A 20,083-nucleotide genomic window follows, 5' to 3' on the forward strand; every position below is an offset into this window, starting at 1 on the left:
AAAGAGCGAGAGCAAAAGAGAGAGAGCAAAAGAGAGAGAGCAAAAGAGAGAGAGCAAAAGAGAGAGAGCAAAAGAGCGAGAGCAAAAGAGAGCGAGAGCGAGAGCAAAAGAGAGCGAGAGCGAGCGCGAGAGAGCGAGCGCGAGAGAGCGAGCGCGAGAGAGCGAGCGCGAGAGAGAGAGCGCGAGAGAGAGAGCGCGAGAGAGAGAGCGCGAGAGAGAGAGCGCGAGAGAGAGAGCGCGAGAGAGAGAGCGCGAGAGAGAGAGCGCGAGAGAGAGAGCGCGAGAGAGAGAGCGCGAGAGAGAGAGCGCGAGAGAGAGAGCGCGAGAGAGAGCGCGCGAGAGAGAGCGCGAGAGAGAGCGAGAGAGAGAGCGAGAGAGAGAGCGAGAGAGAGCACAAGAAGTGACTGCACCGCATTACTCACCGCTACTGCTATCATGGAATCGTCCTGCTTCCATTCGGCCTGCTGATAGAAGCCAAACTGGGATGATGCTTTCGCCGACTCTATGTAGCTCACTATCAGAACACTGGGCTGGAAGACAGAAAGAGAACGAGTGAGAGAGTGTCAGAACAGTGTCAGCAGTCAATCTCATCAGCCACTCAGCCTTGTTAATATACTCCAAACCATAAGGTGGCAGTAGCGTTGTTTGGCAATGCATGTCTGTGTGCGTTTCTTTATGGTCTAGTCAAGGGGTATTCAACTCTAACCCTATGAGGTCCGGAGCCTGCTGGTTCTGTTCTACATGATAACTAATTGCACACACCAAGTAAGTGTCCTAGGTCTAAATCATTAAAAGGGGAACAATGGAAAAAATGCAGTGGAACTGGCTGTGAGGCCAAAAGTTGTGTTTGACGGGTCTGGTCAATGTTCGCTTCATAGCTTGCTGCTCTAATGTTGCAATTGTTGTTGGAAGCCCTTGTTTATACCAGCCAGATGGCCACAGCTATACAGCTTGCAAGACAACACAGAAACAATTTAATTAAATCTCCATAAATCGTATACAGCCCATAGACCGTTTTTAGCTAGCTGGCTTACGTTAGCTAAATGTTTAGCATGATTTCGCTGGCTAACGTTAGCTAAATGTTTAGCATGATTCGCTGGCTAGCTATCTGTTGTGATAGCTGGGTAAAGACACTGCATTTGTATCCAAGCTTTATAAGGTATGCATGGACGCGTCATGCGTCCATGCATACCTTATAAAGCTTGGATACAAATGCAGTGCTAGTAGTTTAAACAGACAGCTCGACAATTCAGCTTGTCAACACTTCTTACAAAAACAAGTAGTGATGTCAATCTCCTCTCCACTTTGAGCCATGAGAGATTGACATGCATATCATTAATGTTAGCTCCCCGTGTATATTTACCGCCGATGTGCAAAACAGATGTCAAAGCTGCTGTGCATACCTATATAACGTAATGACGCCACGTAAAATGTTACGCTACACTTGCAACAAAGCATTCCTAACCTAGCCCACAATGTCTGCTGTGTTGTTCGAGCAGTTAACCTACCTAACAGCGTCACTGCTGTTAGCTTAACAACTGACATTTGGACCAGGGATATCTGCTCCATGTACATGCTGAGTCCGACAGCCCAATGGGTCGTCGAGGATTTCGTACCGAGGAAAGTCGTATTGCGTTCTGCCCCTGAACAGGCAGTTAACCCGCTGTTCCTAGGCCGTCATTGAAAATAAGAATTTGTTCTTAACTGACTTGCCTAGTAAAATAAAGGTAAAATAAAATAAAAAAATCCTCATGAACATGCTGGTTGTCATACCGCTACTGCCATTTCAATGGCATCTGAGAACATGTTTGAAACATGAACACACACGCTAGCGCCATTCAAAACAACTGACTGGAGAAATAAGCTCATCAACTTCGTCTGCAGCAGACGTGATGCCCTCTCATGGCATTGAAACGCTCAACAAAACTGCAGACACAGGCTGTGAACAAGCGATGCGGTGGCATTCTCTCTTTACGGTGTCGCCATCATGCACAATGATATGTACAAGGACCGCTACGTCGATGCAGACAAGAAACAGGGTTTACATGAAATGTTACATACACAGCCGGACAAGATGGAAACGGACACAGTGACAGTGGGCACCGAGGAAGAGAGGCCACGGACAGACACAGCTGGACAAGATGGAAACAGACACAGTGACAGTGGGCACCAAGGAAGAGAGGCCACGGACAGACAGAGCTGAAACTTCACTGCTTGACATGTATGATGAAATCCTGGTTGAGACTGAAACGACTGAACAAATGATTAATGAAACAATGAACGCCAACAAAATTACTTTTTGGTCAGTGTAGTGTGTGTGTAACCTTTAACTAGGCAAGTCAGTTAAGAGCAAATTCTTATTTACAATGACGGCCTACCCCGGCCAAACTCGGACGACGCTGGGCCAATTGTGCGCCGCCCTATGGGACTCCAATCACGGCCGGATGTGAAACAGCCTGGATTCGAACCAGAGACTTTAGGGACTTGCACGGAGATGCAGTGCCTTAGACCGCAGTGTCCATGTGTGTGTGTGTTAACCATTTAACTATACTAGAATGTTTAACCTTTTTGGGATAGGGGGCAGCATTTTCACTTTTGGATGAATAGCATGCCCAGAGTGAACTTCCTCCTACTCTGTCCCAGATGCTAATATATGCATATTATTATTAGTATTGGATAGAAAACACTGAAGTTTCTAAAACTGTTTGAATGATGTCTGTGAGTATAACAGAACTCATATGGCAGGTGAAAACCTGAGAAAAATCCAACCAGGAAGTGGGACATCTGAGGTTTGTAGTTTTTCAAAAGCTTGGCCTACCGAATACACATTGAGGTATGAATAAAGTTGCACTTCCTACGGCTTCCACTAGACGTCAACCGTCCTTAGAAACGTCAATGAGGATTCTTCTATAAAGGAGGGGCTCGTGAGACCCCTTTGAGTCAGTGGTCTGGCAGAGTGCCTTGGTCTCATGACGCGCGCTCCTGACAGAGTTACCTCTCATTCCAGTGCTTTTCTTCAGACAAAGGAATTCTCCGGTTGGAACATTGTTAAAATGTTTATGTTAAAAACATGCTAAAGATTGATTCCATACATCCTTTGAAATGTTTCTATAAAGGTCTGTAATGGAACTTTGAGTTTTTGTCTGGACGAAGTGCCTGCGCCTCATGAAGATGGATTACTTGGCTGAACACGCTAACAACAAGTGGCTATTTGGACATAAATGATGGACTTTATGGAACAAACCGGTCATTTATTGTCGAATTGGGATTCCTGGGAGTGCCTTCTGATACAGATCATCAAAGGTAAGTGAATATTTATGGTGTTGTTTCTAACTTTGTTGACTCCAAAATGGCGGATATTCCTCTGGCTGTTTTGGGTTCTGAGCGACGTTCTCAGATTATGCTTCTTTTTTTTTTTATCTGACACAGCGGTTGCATTAAGGATAAATAATCTTTAATTCTGTGAATAACACTGGTATCTTTTATCAATGTTTATTATGAGTATTTCTGCAAAATCACCGGATGTTTTGGAATCAAAACATTACTGCACGTAAGGAACCAATGTAAACTGAGATTTCTGGATTTAAATATGCACATTATCGAACAAAACATACATTGTGTAACATGATGTCATATGAGTGTCATCTGATGAAGATCAAAGGTTAGTGATTAATTTTATCTACATTTCTGATTTTTGTGAATCCTATCTTTGGCTGGAAAAATGGCTGTGTTTTTTCGACATGGCTATGACCTAACAATCATATATGTGGTGCTTTCACCGTAGAGCATTTTTGAAATCGGACACGATGGGTAGATAAACATTGTGTTAATCTTTCATTTGCTGTATTGGACTTGTTAATGTGTGAAGTTACATATTTTTGAATTTCGCTCGCTGCCTTTTCAGCGGAATGTTGTCGAGGGGTTCCGCCTGCCCTAGAAAGGTTAAAAGGCCACTCAAATTTTTAAGATCGGTTATCGGTATCGTATTTCTTGGCAAGGAAAATATTTGAATCGGACAAAAAATGTAATATCGGTGCATCACTAGTAAGCATCGATTGGCATATAGCCTACATACAGTGGGGCAAAAAAGTATTTAGTCAGCCACCAATTGTGCAAGTTCTCCCACTTAAAAAGATGAGGCCTGTAATTTTCATTATAGGTACACTTCAACTATGACAGACAAAATGAGAAAAGAAAATCCAGAAAATCACATTGTAGGATTTTTAATGAATTTATTTGCAAATTATGGTGGAAACTAAGTATTTGGTCAATAACAAACGTTTCTCAATACTTTGTTATATACCCTTTGTTGGCAATGACAGAGGTCAAACTTTTTCTGTAAGTCTTCACAAGGTTTTCACACACTGTTGCTGGTATTTTGGCCCATTCCTCCATGCAGATCTCCTCTAGAGCAGTGATGTTTTGGGGCTGTTGCTGGGCAACACGGACTTTCAACTCCCTCCAAAGATTTTCTATGGGTTGAGATCTGGAGACTGGCTAGGCCACTCCAGGACCTTGAAATGCTTCTTACGAAGCCACTCCTTCATTGCCCGGACGGTGTGTTTGGGATCATTGTCATGCTGAAAGACCCAGCCACGTTTCATCTTCAATGCCCTTGCTGATGGAAGGAGGTTTTCACTCAAAATCTCACGATACATGGCCCCATTCATTCTTTCCTTTACACGGATCAGTCGTCCTGGTCCCTTTGCAGAAAAACATCCACAAAGCATGATGTTTCCACCACCATGCTTCACAGTAGGTATGGTGTTCTTTGGATGCAACTCAGCATTCTTTGTCCTCCAATCACTACGAGTTTTTACCAAAGAGTTATATTTTGGTTTCATCTGACCATATGACATTCTCCCAATCTTCTTCTGAATCATCCAAATGCTCTCTAGCAAACTTCAGACGGGCCTGGACATGTACTGGCTTAAGCAGGGGGACACGTCTGGCACTGCAGGATTTGAGTCCCTGGCGGCGTAGTGTGTTACTGATGGTAGGCTTTGTTACTTTGGTCCCAGCTCTCTGCAGGTCATTCACTAGGTCCCCCCGTGTGGTTCTGGGATTTTTGCTCACCGTTCTTGTGATCCTTTTGACCCCACGGGGTGAGATCTTGATTATCAGTGGCCTTGTATGTCTTCCATTTCCTAATAATTGCTCCCACAGTTGATTTCTTCAAACCAAGCTGCTTACCTATTGCAGATTCAGTCTTCCCAGCCTGGTGCAGGTCTACAATTTTGTTTCTGGTGTCCTTTGACAGCTCTTTGGTCTTGGCCATAGTGGAGTTTGGAGTGTGACTGTATGAGGTTGTGGACAGGTGTCTTTTATACTGATAACACGTTCAAACAGGTGCCATTAATACAGGTAACGAGTGGAGGACAGAGGAGCCTCTTAAAGAAGAAGATACAGGTCTGCGACAGCCAGAAATCTTGCTTGTTTGTAGGTGACCAAATACTTATTTTCCACCATAATTTGCAAATAAATTCATTAAAAATCCTACAATGTGATTTTCTGGAATGTTTTTTCTAATTTTGTCTGTCATAGTTGAAGTGTACCTATGATGAAAATTAAAGGCCCCTCATCTTTTTAAGTGGGAGAACTTGCACAATTGGTGGCTGACTAAATACTTTTTTGCCCCACTGTATACAGCCAGATAAGAGTTGCGTCTCCAGTAGTAGCATAACGGTCGGCTGCTTGTAAATCGGTAAACACCATTTTCTATAGCCATTTGATTAAAAAAATAACCTAGCAAATTGCACTGGTTGTCACTCAACTAATAAAGCCTTTTATAGGCCATGTCACTCTATAAGGAACAGGTTGCCAATTAGGAAACACACTGTTTCTCAAGGCAGATCTTGAATCAGATATGACACTAGCTCTGGATGCAGTGTTTCTCTTTGAGAAGAGACCAATGGAAGCGTGGTGGATTACTCTCATTTCACACACACAAACACAATGTCGCCAGTATTCCATGGTCCAACAGGAGACTGACTATTCATCAGCACCACACTACACCATGTAATCCCATTCTCAGACCATCAGCCAACACACACCAGCGACTCCATCAAGACAGCACGTGAGCATGAGAGAGACAGACAGAGCGAGAGCAAGAGACCGAGAGACAGACAGAGCGAGAGCAAGAGACCGAGAGACAGACAGAGCGAGAGCAAGAGACCGAGAGACAGACAGAGCGAGAGCAAGAGACCGAGAGACAGACAGAGCGAGAGCAAGAGACCGAGAGACAGACAGAGCGAGAGCAAGAGACCGAGAGACAGACAGAGCGAGAGCAAGAGACCGAGAGACAGACAGAGCGAGAGCAAGAGACCGAGAGACAGACAGAGCGAGAGCAAGAGACCGAGAGACAGACAGAGCGAGAGCAAGAGACCGAGAGACAGACAGAGCGAGAGCAAGAGACCGAGAGACAGAGCGAGACCGAGAGACAGACAGAGCGAGACCGAGAGACAGACAGAGCGAGACCGAGAGACAGACAGAGCGAGACCGAGAGACAGACAGAGCGAGACCGAGAGACAGACAGAGCGAGACCGAGAGACAGACAGAGCGAGACCGAGAGACAGAGCGAGACCGAGAGACAGAGCGAGACCGAGAGACAGAGCGAGACCGAGAGACAGAGCGAGACCGAGAGACAGAGCGAGACCGAGAGACAGACAGAGCGAGACCGAGAGACAGACAGAGCGAGACCGAGAGACAGACAGAGCGAGACCGAGAGACAGACAGAGCGAGACCGAGAGACAGACAGAGCGAGACCGAGAGACAGACAGAGCGAGACCGAGAGACAGACAGAGCGAGACCGAGAGACAGACAGAGCGAGACCGAGGGACAGCCAGAGCGAGAGCAAGACACAGAGCGAGAGCAAGACACAGAGCGAGAGCAAGACACAGAGCGAGAGCGACACACAGAGCGACACACAGAGCGACACACAGACAGACACAGAGACAGACACAGAGACAGACACAGAGACAGACACAGACACAGAGACAGACAAACAGAGAGCCAGAGAGACAGACACAGAGCCAGAGAGAGAGAGAGAGCCAGACAGAGCCAGAGAGAGAGAGAGAGAGAGAGACAGACACAGAGCCAGAGAGAGAGACAGACACAGAGCCAGACAGAGAGAGAGACCGACACAGAGCCAGAGAGAGAGAGAGAGAGACACAGAGCCAGAGAGAGAGAGAGAGAGAGACAGACACAGAGCCAGAGAGAGAGAGAGAAAGACAGACACAGAGCCAGAGAGAGAGAGAGAGAGAGAGAGAGAGAGAGAGAGACAGACAGACAGAGCCAGAGAGAGAGAGAGAGAGAGAGAGAGACAGACAGACAGACAGACAGAGCCAGAGAGAGAGAGAGAGACAGACACAGAGCCAGAGAGAGAGAGAGAGAGACAGACACAGAGCCAGAGAGAGAGAGAGAGAGAGACAGACACAGAGCCAGAGAGAGAGAGAGAGAGAGAGAGAGACAGACACAGAGCCAGAGAGAGAGAGAGAGAGAGACAGACACAGAGCCAGAGAGAGAGAGAGAGAGAGAGAGACAGACACAGAGCCAGAGAGAGAGAGAGAGAGACAGACAGAGCCAGAGAGAGAGAGAGAGAGAGAGACAGACAGACAGACAGACAGAGCCAGAGAGAGAGAGAGAGAGAGAGAGAGAGAGAGAGAGAGAGACAGACAGACAGACAGAGCCAGAGAGAGAGAGAGAGACAGACACAGAGCCAGAGAGAGAGAGAGAGAGACAGACACAGAGCCAGAGAGAGAGAGAGAGAGAGAGAGACAGACACAGAGCCAGAGAGAGAGAGAGAGAGAGACAGACAGAGCCAGAGAGAGAGAGAGAGAGAGACAGACACAGAGCCAGAGAGAGAGAGAGCGAGAGAGACAGACACAGAGCCAGAGCGAGAGAGAGAGAGAGCGAGAGAGACAGACACAGAGCCAGAGCCAGAGAGAGAGAGAGAGAGCCAGAGAGAGAGAGAGAGAGAGAGACAGACACAGAGCCAGAGAGAGAGAGAGAGAGACAGACACAGAGCCAGAGAGAGAGAGAGAGACAGACAGACACAGAGCCAGAGAGAGAGAGAGAGAGAGACAGACACAGAGCCAGAGAGAGAGAGAGAGACAGACACAGAGCCAGAGAGAGAGAGAGAGAGACAGACACAGAGCCAGAGAGAGAGAGAGAGACACAGAGCCAGAGAGAGAGAGAGACAGACACAGAGCCAGAGAGAGAGAGAGACAGACACAGAGCCAGAGAGAGAGAGAGAGACAGACACAGAGCCAGAGAGAGAGAGAGAGAGACAGACACAGAGCCAGAGAGAGAGAGACCACTGACCACTGACCACTGTGACTGACCCAAAATTAAGGAAAGCTTTGACTATGTACAGACTCAGTGAGCATAGCCTTGCTATTGAGAAAGGCCGCCGTAGGCAGACATGGCTCTCAAGAGAAGACAGGCTATGTGCTCACTGCCCACAAAATGAGGTGGAAACTGAGATGCACTTCCTAACCTCCTGCCCAATGTATGACCATATTAGAGAGACATATTTCCCTCAGATTACACAGATCCACAAAGAATTCGAAAACAAATCCAAATTTGAAAAACTCCCATATCTACTGGGTGAAATTCCACAGTGTGCCATCACAGCAGCAAGATTTGTGACCTGTTGCCACGAGAAAAGGGCAACCAGTGAAGAACACACACCATTGTAAATACAACCCATATTTATGCTTATTTATTTTATCTTGTGTCCTTTAACCATTTGTACATTGTTAAAACACTGTATATATATATATAATATGACATTTGTAATGTCTTTACTGTTTTGAAACCTCTGTATGTGTAATGTTTACTGTTAATTTTTGTTGTTTTTCACTTTATATTTTCACTTTGTATGTTGTCTACCTCACTTGCTTTGGCAATGTTAACACATGTTTCCCATGCCAATAAAGCCCTTGAATTGAATTGAATTGAATTGAATTGAATTGAATTGAATTGAGAGAGAGAAAGAGAGAGCAAGAGGGAGTATCCTCACATTACAATATAAGAAAAGCAGGGAAGGTAACTGGGAAGAGGACAATGACCCCTCACGGAAAAGGTATACTTATTTCAGAACTCTTTGTCAGAGAGTCTTTGTGTGTGCGTGTCAGGGTCTCCATTAGGAAAATGTAGCTCTGGACATTTGACCGTAAACCATTTAACCCAACCCCTCTGAATCAGAGAGGTGCGGGAGGCTGCATCAACATCATCGGTGCACGGGGAACAGTGGGTTAACTGTCTTGATCAGGGGCTGAACAACAGATTTTTACCTTGTCATGTCTGAACTAGAGGCCTGTGAGCAGCTGCCACATGGTGAAATCTTCACCGGAGGCAATCAGGGGAGTTCGCTAAGAGACAGCCAGTCACTAAGAAGAAAAGAGGCTATGCAGAACCCCCCCCCCCCCCACACACACACACACACACCCCCCCCACACCCACACACCTTGGACAGAGCAGTGCCTGCCAGTTCCTGCAAAGCCACATAATCAATCCCAATTGAATCCACAAAGAAGAAAACATTACATAAGATGTGACATCCCTCAGAGTCACATCACAGGCCTTCAGGAAATTTGTTTCTACTAAGAAATAGCCTCAGATTATTGCTCCTATCTGCTTTTCGCTGAGCAAAAAGACAAATTAATTTGTTGTGTTTTGTAGACATCCGAGGTCCTGCAGTAGCCAACATCACAGACACACTGATCCTGTTAAACAGCAGAGCAATGCCACCGTATACATAAATCATAGCACAGTTACACACACAGATCCTGCAATGGCACCATAATCATAAAATAAGATATGAGCAAAGCACAGGGCTTACCAGCTATGAACTCTATTATAGAAGGGGGACTAGATCAGCTTTCCTTTTCATCTCAGACAGAGCCCCCCCCCCCCACACACACACACGTATAACTTAAGTAATTATAATTTCCATTCAATTCTCTACATGACATTTAGCCTAAATCCATTTTTTTAAATACCTGTCTGCATCCACAGAGCTTTCACACAAACAGAAAAATGACTTTCCACTGAACTGAGATTGGCTATGCAGCAAAATGACATAAAAAATGTATATTGTAAACCTCTATGACTTGGTCAATGGTTTGTATTAATGATGATTCTCTGGTGACCTTCAGGATCGATTCAGAGGATTTTCTTCCACATATACAAAAAGGGGAACCTGGAAAAGACACAGGCAGTACACAACAAACTATTGTTATGCTGCCAGACCCACGCCTGGGCTCTTTCTTTCAGCAGGAAATATACACTTTTTCTTTTCTAATGAGACCGTGCAATGCCAAGCACAGAATACACTTATAAAAAGACTAGACAGTGAATTATTTAATACGGTTGGGCAGTAGGCAGATTTTCATACCGTTTCTGTACCATACCGTGGTATAAGGTATTATTATAATTACACACAAGGGGAGCTATATATGTAAACAATAAACAATATATGTGTTGAAGTTATACCTAACTTCATTGGGATATAGGGCAGCATTGGGAAGTTTGGATGAAAAGCGTGCCCATAGTAAATTGCCTGTTACTCAGGCCCAGAAGCTATGATATGCATATAATTTGTTAGATTTGGATAGAAAACTCAAAAGTTTCCAAAACTGTTAAAATAATGTATGAGAGTATAACAGAACTCATATGGCAGGCAAAAACCTGAGAAAAATCCAACCAGGAAGTGGGAAATCTGAGGCTTGTAGTTTTTTTTTTTCAAGTGATTGCCTATCCAATATCCAGTGTAAACGGGGTCAGATTGCACTTCCTAAGGCTTCCACTGGATGTCAACAGTCTTTAGAAAGTTGTTTCAGGCTTCTATTGTGGAAGGGGAGAGAATAAGACCACTCTAAGCAGATGGCTCAGCTGAAAGCCTTTAGTTGTTGATCGCGTGAGCTCCGTTCCCTTTCTAAAGAAAACAGCACTATTGTCCGGTTGAAACATTATTGAATATTTATGATAAAAACACCCTAATGATTGATTAGAAACATCGTTTGACATGTTTCTACGAACGTTAAATGTTACTTTTTGACTTTTCCTCTGGACTTTGTGCTCGAGCTTTGTGCATTTGGATCACTGGACTAAACGCGTGAACAAAAAGGAGGTATTTGGACATAAAGAGGAACTTTATCGAACAAAACAAACATTTGTTGTCTAACATGGAGACCTGGGAGTGACAACAGATGAAGATCATCAAAGGTAAGTGATTCATTTTAACACCATTTCTGACTTTTGTGACACCTCTCCTTGGTTGGAAATTGGCTGTATGGTTTTCTGTGACTAGGTGCTGACCTAACATAGTCACATGGTGTGCTTTCGCCGTAAAGCCTTTTTGAAATCGGACACTGTGGCTGGATTTACAACAAGTTTATCTTTAAATGATGTATAATACTTGTATGTAAGAGGAATTTTAATATATGAGATTTCTGTTTGAATTTGGCGCCCTACAATTTCACTGGCGAGGTGGAACGCTAGCGTCCCGAACGATCCCATAGAGGTTAATGTATACACTGGGTGTACAAAGCATTAGGAACACTTTCCTAATATTGAGTTAAACCCCCTCTTGCCCTCAGGAAAGCCTCAATTCATTGGGGAATGGACTCCACAAGGTGTCGAAAGCGTTGCACCGGGATGCTGGACCATCTTGACTCCAATGCTTCCCACAGTTGAGATAAGATGGCTGGATGTCCTTTGATTGGTGGACCATTCTTGATACACGCAGGAAACTGTTGTGTGAAAAAAACAGCAGCGTTGCATTTCTTGACACAAACCGGTGCACCTGGCACCTACTACCATACCCTGTTCAAATGCACTTAACCTTTTTGGGATAGGGGGCAGCATTTTCACTTTTGGATGAATAGCGTGTCCAGAGTGAACTGCCTCCTACTCTGTCCCAGATGCTAATATTTGCATATTATTATTACTATTGGATAGAAAACACTGAAGTTTCTAAAACTGTTTGAATGATGTCTGTGAGTATAACAGAACTCATATGGCAGGCGAAAACCTGAGAAAAATCCAACCAGGAAGTGGGACATCTGAGGTTTGTAGATTTTCAAAGCTTGGCCTACCGAATACACATTGAGATATGGATAAAGTTGCACTTCCTACGGCTTCCACGAGATGTCAACCGTCTTTAGAAACTTGAATGAGGATTCTTCTATAAAAGGAGGGGCTCATGAGACCCCTTTGAGTCAGTGGTCTGGCAGAGTACCTTGGTCTCATGACGCGCGCTCCTGACAGAGTTACCTCTCGTTCCAGTGCTTTTCTTCAGACAAAGGAATTCTCTGATTGGAACATTATTGATGTTTTATGTTAAAAACATGCTAAAGATTGATTCCATACATCCTTTGAAATGTTTCTATAAAGGTCTGTAATGGAACTTTTCGAGTTTTTGTCTGGACGAAGTGCCACCTCATGAAGATGGATTACTGGGCTGAACACGCTAACAACAAGTGGCTATTTAGACATAAATGATGGACTTTATGGAACAAATCAGTCATTTATTGTCAAACTGGGATTCCTGGGAGTGCCTTCTGATGAAGATCAAAGGTAAGTGAATATTTATGGTGTTGTTTCTAACTTTGTTGACTCCAAAATGGCGGATATTCCTCTGGCTATTTTGGGTTCTGAGCGCCGTTCTCAGATTATGCTTTTTTTTTTTTTATCTAAGTAGTGGCGTAGCACGCATCCCCACAGCCCCCGGTATGATTTTCAAACGGTATTGAACATCATACCCTCGGTATATCTCCCAAGCCTATTATATAATAGCAGAGACAGTGGAAACTAGGCCTTCATGGATGTGGGTGTGTCTTATTGTAATATGAGGCCACGCCCACTTCCAACCCCTCTCTCTGTTCTCTCTGCTACCACACAGCAAGCAGCACCAGAGTCTAGGTCCAAAAGGCTCCTTAACAGCTTCTACCCCCAAGCCATAGGACTACTGAACATTGAATCAAATGGCCCCACGGGCAATATGCATTGACCCCCACCCTTGTTTTTACACTGCTGCTACTCGCTGTTTGTCTATGCAGTCACTTTACCCCAACCTACATGTACAAATTACCTCGACTAACCTGTATATTGACTCGGTACTGGTACCCCCTGTATATAGCCTCATTAATTTTATTGTTTTACTTATTTTATTTTTTACTTTCATTTATTTAGTAAATATTTTCTTAACTGCATTGTTGGTTAAGGGCTTGTAAGTAAGCATGTCACACCTGTTGTATTCGGGTCATGTCACAAATAAAATTGTACTTAATATGATTAAATCGAAAATCGTGATATTTGACATTGACCACACATCATGATGTGCAAGACTATACGCTATTTGAACTTTACAAATGAGAATTGTGCAGTTTTATCAGTTAGGTTGTATCAAATGTTGAATATCAAGTCTAAATGAACTACCTAAACCTTATTTTCTCACCATACTAGGATTATTTCAAAGAGAGTGCGACTAGAATATGGTAAAATAGACACAAATTGCACAGTCTAGAATGATCTAGTCACTAACGAGCATATTGGATTGGGGGGGGTGATAGGAGTAGGAGACAGCTGATAAACAGGGAGATTGGAAAGGGAAGGAACAGGCGAGATGCGGCAGCTTCCCATGGAGGAAGGAAGGAAGGAAACTGGTTACTCCTGGGGTGTTTCATTTAACCACCTCGGCATGAAAGCACTAGTATGAACCATGCACTGCTTTGTCACTGCAGATGAAGGAGAGTAGTGGAGGAGGGGGGTCCACTAAAGGCTATTGGGAGACGCGGCCAAAGACTAGTAATAGGAGGTCGGAGCAGGAGGAGACGCTGCTACAGCGAGAAGTCGAGCAGTACAGGCAGAAACCAAGGAGTCTACGTTGTGAGAATAACTCAGGGATGGTGGGGTGCTTCATTTTCCTTCCCCGTCTCAGTCCGGTATTGACTGGCCCCCCCCGTCTCAGTCCGGTATTGACTGGCCCCCCCCCCCGTCTCAGTCCGGTATTGACTGGCCCCCCCCCCCCCGTCTCAGTCCGGTATTGACTGGCCCCCCCCCCCGTCTCAGTCCGGTATTGACTGGCCCCCCCCCCCGTCTCAGTCCGGTATTGACTGGCCCCCCCCCCGTCTCAGTCCGGTATTGACTGGCCCCCCCCCCGTCTCAGTCCGGTATTGACTGGCCCCCCCCGTCTCAGTCCGGTATTGACTGGCCCCCCCCGTCTCAGTCCGGTATTGACTGGCCCCCCCCCCCGTCTCAGTCCGGTATTGACTGGCCCCCCCCCGTCTCAGTCCGGTATTGACTGCCCCCCCCCCCCGTCTCAGTCCGGTATTGACTGCCCCCCCCCCCCGTCTCAGTCCGGTATTGACTGCCCCCCCCCCCGTCTCAGTCCGGTATTGACTGCCCCCCCCCCCCGTCTCAGTCCGGTATTGACTGCCCCCCCCCCCCGTCTCAGTCCGGTATTGACTGCCCCCCCCCCCCCGTCTCAGTCCGGTATTGACTGCCCCCCCCCCCCCGTCTCAGTCCGGTATTGACTGCCCCCCCCCCCGTCTCAGTCCGGTATTGACTGCCCCCCCCCCCCCCGTCTCAGTCCGGTATTGACTGGCCCCCCCCGTCTCAGTCCGGTATTGACTGGCCCCCCCCGTCTCAGTCCGGTATTGACTGCCCCCCCCGTCTCAGTCCGGTATTGACTGCCCCCCCCCCCGTCTCAGTCCGGTATTGACTGGCCCCCCCCCCGTCTCAGTCCGGTATTGACTGGCCCCCCCCGTCTCAGTCCGGTATTGACTGGCCCCCCCCCGTCTCAGTCCGGTATTGACTGGCCCCCCCCCCGTCTCAGTCCGGTATTGACTGCCCCCCCCCCCCCGTCTCAGTCCGGTATTGACTGCCCCCCCCCCCCCGTCTCAGTCCGGTATTGACTGGCCCCCCCCCCCCGTCTCAGTCCGGTATTGACTGCCCCCCCCCCGTCTCAGTCCGGTATTGACTGCCCCCCCCCCGTCTCAGTCCGGTATTGACTGGCCCCCCCCGTCTCAGTCCGGTATTGACTGGCCCCCCCGTCTCAGTCCGGTATTGACTGGCCCCCCCGTCTCAGTCCGGTATTGACTGGCCCCCCCGTCTCAGTCCGGTATTGACTGGCCCCCCGTCTCAGTGACAGGAATGGTAAAAATAAAATAAAAATCGCAACATGCACTTAAAATGAACCTTACAAATAGCAATGTCGGGCGATTTGGAAAGCCATAGCCAGTCAATAAATAATATAATAATACTCGTAGGAAAGGTTTTCATCTTTAGCTCACAATCTGTGAATAACATGCAACATTTTAAAATCTTTCTAATTGTAAAACATCACAGCACAATTGAAAAATATATGGCACAATGGAAACCAAACGAGCGTGGTCTACAATGATAGGTGGGATGGGCTGAGAGTGGCTGAGGGTTGGTCTATGGTGATAGGTGGGATGGGCTGGGAGTGGCTGAGGGGTGGGATTAAAGAGCTGAGGTCTATGGTGATAGGTGGGATGGGCTGGGAGTGGCTGAGGGGTGGGAATAAAGAGCTGAGGTCTATGGTGATAGGTGGGATGGGCTGGGAGTGGCTGAGGGGTGGGAATAAAGAGCTGATGTTTGGTCATGTATTATTGTTATGTGACTGCTTTATTTAAAAGTACTATGTATGTAAAATGAAGCAAAAAAAGTTGTAAAAAAAACCTAAATGATATCTGTCCTCCAAAGAGGGGCGGAGGGGATCATATCAAATGAAATAAATACTCAAGGCCACAGAATTTGTAGTAAGTCCTTGTTGATACTAACCAGATGGCCAAACTAGATAAGAGTAACTAGCAACATAATTAAATCACAAAAATTGATTCATTTTTTAACGAAGCAGCTGCCTGTTAGCTGTCGAGAGTCAGTGGAGTAGCTAGCTAGCTAGGTTGTACTACGCAGCGGTCTAAGGCATTGCATTTCAGTGCTAGAGGCATCACTACAGACCCTGGTTCGATTCCAGGCGGTATCACAACCGGTGATTGGGAGTCCCACAGGGCGGTGCACAATTGGTCCAGCATTGTCCAGGTTAGGCCGTCATTGTAAATAAGAATTTGTTCTTAACGGACTTGCCAAGTTAAATAACAATTTTTAAATCCTGGAAGCACAACAGGATACTTACCTCCTGTGAGACAGGGAAATAAATACTGGCCTTGATTTACACTGTCTAATTCTACATACAGCGATTATATTTGCAGCAGCACTCGTGTTTATACTCTTATGCAGTCATTGACTACTACTATGCAGAGATAATTCCACAGCTGACAACTGTTATTGCAGATGTTATGTGGACACCAGATTAAAAGTTAAAGCTGCATTGATGTTAAACAGAGACAACAACCAATCCATCACAGAAGAAAAAAAAACAATATATAGCCTAGTTTAAATCAAAGTTCACCCATGTAGTGAATATTTGGAGATTTTCTTTGCCATCTTTTGTCCTGATGAAAGTCTGGCCCTAGGGTCACAAAGCCCCAGAGATCGTATATCAACAGAAGCCCTGGGGCAAGGAAAATATGGACCTATGAAGTGGCAGTACGGTGTGAACTGCCCTAACACCAAGTGACTCCTAGCACTCAAAGCAGAGGATTCAACACGCGTGTGAGAGGCTCTCTTTGTTAGAAATATATGGGAGAGGATATGTGCAGAAGAATGACGAACATGGAGGTTGAAGTCCATGGGAACGCAACTTGCGTAACTTACACGTTGTCAAAATAAATAACAACGCTCTCCTTCAACTTAAAACGTCATGTGCCACCCAGTGATAGTGAAGGAATTTGTGCCAAAGCTCTACATTATGGCTCTGATTTGCACCTCTTACAAGCATACCTAAATAATTAACGGTATATGGTCGAAGATTACAGTATTCTTACATTTTTACATATTCCTCATATAGCTAATGTTAGCTACATTATAGTACATTGTTAGTCCCAAATGCTGTGCTTTCGCCATGTCTTTATATGGCTAGCTAATGTAGTTTGGCACATGCATTTAACATATATTGAAAATAATACATTGGTGTGTAACTAGCTAACACTTATGCTGTTAAAATACAAAACAGTAAAAAACAACCACCTGTTTGTTATTTTTCCAAATTCATGTACGCATGACAGCTAACGTTAGTTAAATGCCATGCCATTAACTAACAAGTAAGTGACACGGCAACCAAAGTGTACAGACCAAAAACTGAACTATCCAACTTGATCACCGGCTAACCGTTAAGTAACGTTAGCGGCTAGCCAGCTCGTCAGTAATTCCCTCCGTGCTTACCCGACTAAACCAGACGCTTAGTTGAGTCTCGGACAATACAGCGAAGTAAAACCTCTGGGAGCTGGGTTGAACATGAAACGGTTCTTCTTCACTTTTCAGTGGACAAAGTAGCCTCCGAGGCCAGCCAGTTAGAAAATACATGACGGTCAGTCACTTCGACTCAACACTCGCCGTGTCGCGGGTCCAGTTGAAAGGCTGGCAAGCTGTATTCCACAGTAAGAGACGATGTTGTCCAATGGCTTCATGGACAGTTTGTGGCACATTTAATCGCTCATCAAATATATGTGCAATCCAATCAGGCTAGCTAGCCAACACTGCTAACTTGACATGGAACTTGGGCGCTCCAGTGGGAGAAAAAACAAGTCATGTGCACAACACGGGACTTCAACTTAAAAGCTCTCGGTATTTTGCGTGTCCACCTACCTAAAAAAAACATTGCTTAGCGATGATAATACATGCAGTATTCTTTTCGGTGTCTCTCTCCGCCGCCATCTTTAGCGATTATGTTTGCTATCCTCACTCCGATTCGCTATCCCCGAAGAGGCCTCTGCCGGTGTGAATGGTGCTTTCAACACAACTGGGAACTCAGACATAACCGAGTTCAACTCATGACGTCGGTGATCTTCATTTCGGGTCGGAAAGTCGGAGCTCTAGAAAAATGTCCGAGTTTCCAGACTTGGAGTTCCCAGTTGGATGACAGCTCAAACGATTTTTCCCAGTCGAGGCTCGTCTTTTTCCGGGTTCTCAGATGTCTTGAACGCTCGGAAGTCAGAGATTTCCGAGTTCCCAGTTGTTTTGAACGTGGCAGAAATGTGCGCAGAACGAGACATCTGATGTTATTTTCTCGTGAACTCCAAATGTGGGGTGCGTTCGTATTCACATTGGTAATCGGCTCCAATTTCAGAGCACTCTGATTTGCTAGCGATAGTAATTGAGGAATTTACGAACGCCCTAAAATTGGTGATGACAGGTGCAAGTAAACCGACTAAAAACGCAATTAAATAGTTGCCATAACACAGTTACAGTCACTAACCCTCTAGATAACAAGAAAACACTCTAACCAGCTCTGCTAGGCCGAGTAAAATGTCCAGAGTTAGGTGTTCTCTCATTTGTTTCTGGCAGTAGATAGCAAACTAGCCCACTTTAGCCAGTTAGCTTGGGTGCTTGACTGCCATCGTGAGGTCATGACGCGTGGATCATCCTTACTCCTCGGCCAGAGCGTTCAGTGTGCGCTCTGAACGCCCCGAATATACGAACGGACAACCTAAAAAAAAAAAAGCACTGAATCTGCACTTTGGCACTCCAGAATGAATTTGCGAACTCACCCGAATGGCTCGTTGCTGCACTCTGGTGGTGATAAGGGAGGCTTGCACAAGAGAGACTAAATCAAATTGTATTGTTCACATACACGTTGCAGATGTTAATTGCGAGTGTAGCGAAATGCTTGTGCTTCTAGCTCCGACAGTGCAGTGGAGAAACGAATGTACTGTAATTCAATGTAATCTTTGGTTGCATTTAGAATGAGTGTTTCTGGTTATATTTTATCTCACATTTATATACTTTGTATCAAATTAAGTACCTCAGAGGAAGACCCTAAAAATAGTCTGTTCACACTGCTGCTATTCTGTTATTATCTATGCATCGTCACTTTAATAACTCTACCTACATGTACATATTACCTCAATTACCTCGACTAACCGATGCCCCCGCACATTGACTCTGTACCGGTAGCCAGCTGTATATAGCCTCGCTTTTGTTATTTTAATGCTGCTCTTTAATTATTTATTATTTATTACTTTTTTTTAGCTATTTTTCTTAAAACTACATTGTTGGTTAAGGTTAACATTTCACTGTAAGGTCTACACCGGTTGTATTCAGTGCATGTGACAAATAAAAATTGATTGATTTGACCTGACAAGCTCTCTACACCATCTAACATGTATTTTTCTTCAAATCGAACAATTGCGAAATAAATTCTAACTCTGAAGTGCGTCATTATACTTCACTTTTCAACAGAAAAAACAACAATACTTTGAGATAGATCTAATAAGGGTTGTGTATTAAGATTTGTCTCAATGTACGTTTCTGATATTTGGCTGCACAGCAGTAACTTCCTTCACCACTCAACCTAGACACACAACAATTAAACAGAAATGTAGGACTTCACACCCTGGGACAAAGTATCAAAAATATCAAACAGATGTTGTTTCTGTATGATATGTTGGATAAAGGAATAAAGACAGACACCAATGTCAAGTTCAATAGCCTTGTTTGTGCATTGTACAAATCCCTACACGTGGAGTCCGGGGAACAGTCCGACTAGTCGAATACCTATCAACTAGACACCGTAACAGATGTCTTAGATCTGATGATTCACGCAACCATGGGTTACATAAATTACAGTACATGGGCATATGTAGGGAGATCGATTACTGCCATATGTTGTAGTTCAATGCTCCCTCTTGAGTTTAGCATTGTACAAATGACAACTAGTGTGTGCTCTTTACTTCCCCCCCAAAAATGTTTTAAGGTTAGTTTGACGCACTGGAAACCCCCAGACTTTTCCATGGGATAACCAAAATAGGGATTCTTTGGTTGTCAGTTATTGGTGCTTTCAAGACAACTGGGAACTCGAAAAAATACGAGCCAAAATTTGACGTCAGTGATCTTCAGGTCGGAAAGTCGGAACTCTACAAAGTAATGACGGGCATTCCGTCTCTTTATAGTGAACCGGCTCGTTCGGCTCAGCTCACCAAAAAGAGCCAGCTCT

The 20,083-nt window shown here is 45.2% G+C and overlaps 1 protein-coding gene across 3 annotated transcripts in view; it reads right to left on the reverse strand.

Moving 5' to 3' along the window:
- Window positions 1-18,574, reverse strand: part of LOC110536968 (guanine nucleotide exchange factor subunit RIC1) — a 92,824-nt gene extending 74,250 nt beyond the window's left edge. For 2 of the 3 annotated variants that reach the window (XR_016484873.1, XM_036936922.2), the window contains exons 1-2: window positions 17,314-18,568; window positions 423-530 (exon numbers count right to left, since the gene is read on the reverse strand). Coding sequence is in view for 2 of the 3 variants with exons in the window: in XM_036936922.2 (XP_036792817.2) it covers window positions 423-530; window positions 17,314-17,454 (249 nt within the window). In the remaining variant the exon portion in view is untranslated. Of the gene's footprint in view, window positions 1-422; window positions 531-17,313 lie in introns of all 3 variants that reach the window. The other variant, XM_036936920.2, reaches the window with a different exon arrangement.
- Window positions 18,575-20,083: the final 1,509 nt, after the last annotated feature.

The sequence above is a fragment of the Oncorhynchus mykiss genome, chromosome 12, assembly GCF_057628025.1.
Source record: "Oncorhynchus mykiss isolate SJ-2025 chromosome 12, ASM5762802v1, whole genome shotgun sequence".
Taxonomy (NCBI): domain Eukaryota; kingdom Metazoa; phylum Chordata; class Actinopteri; order Salmoniformes; family Salmonidae; genus Oncorhynchus; species Oncorhynchus mykiss.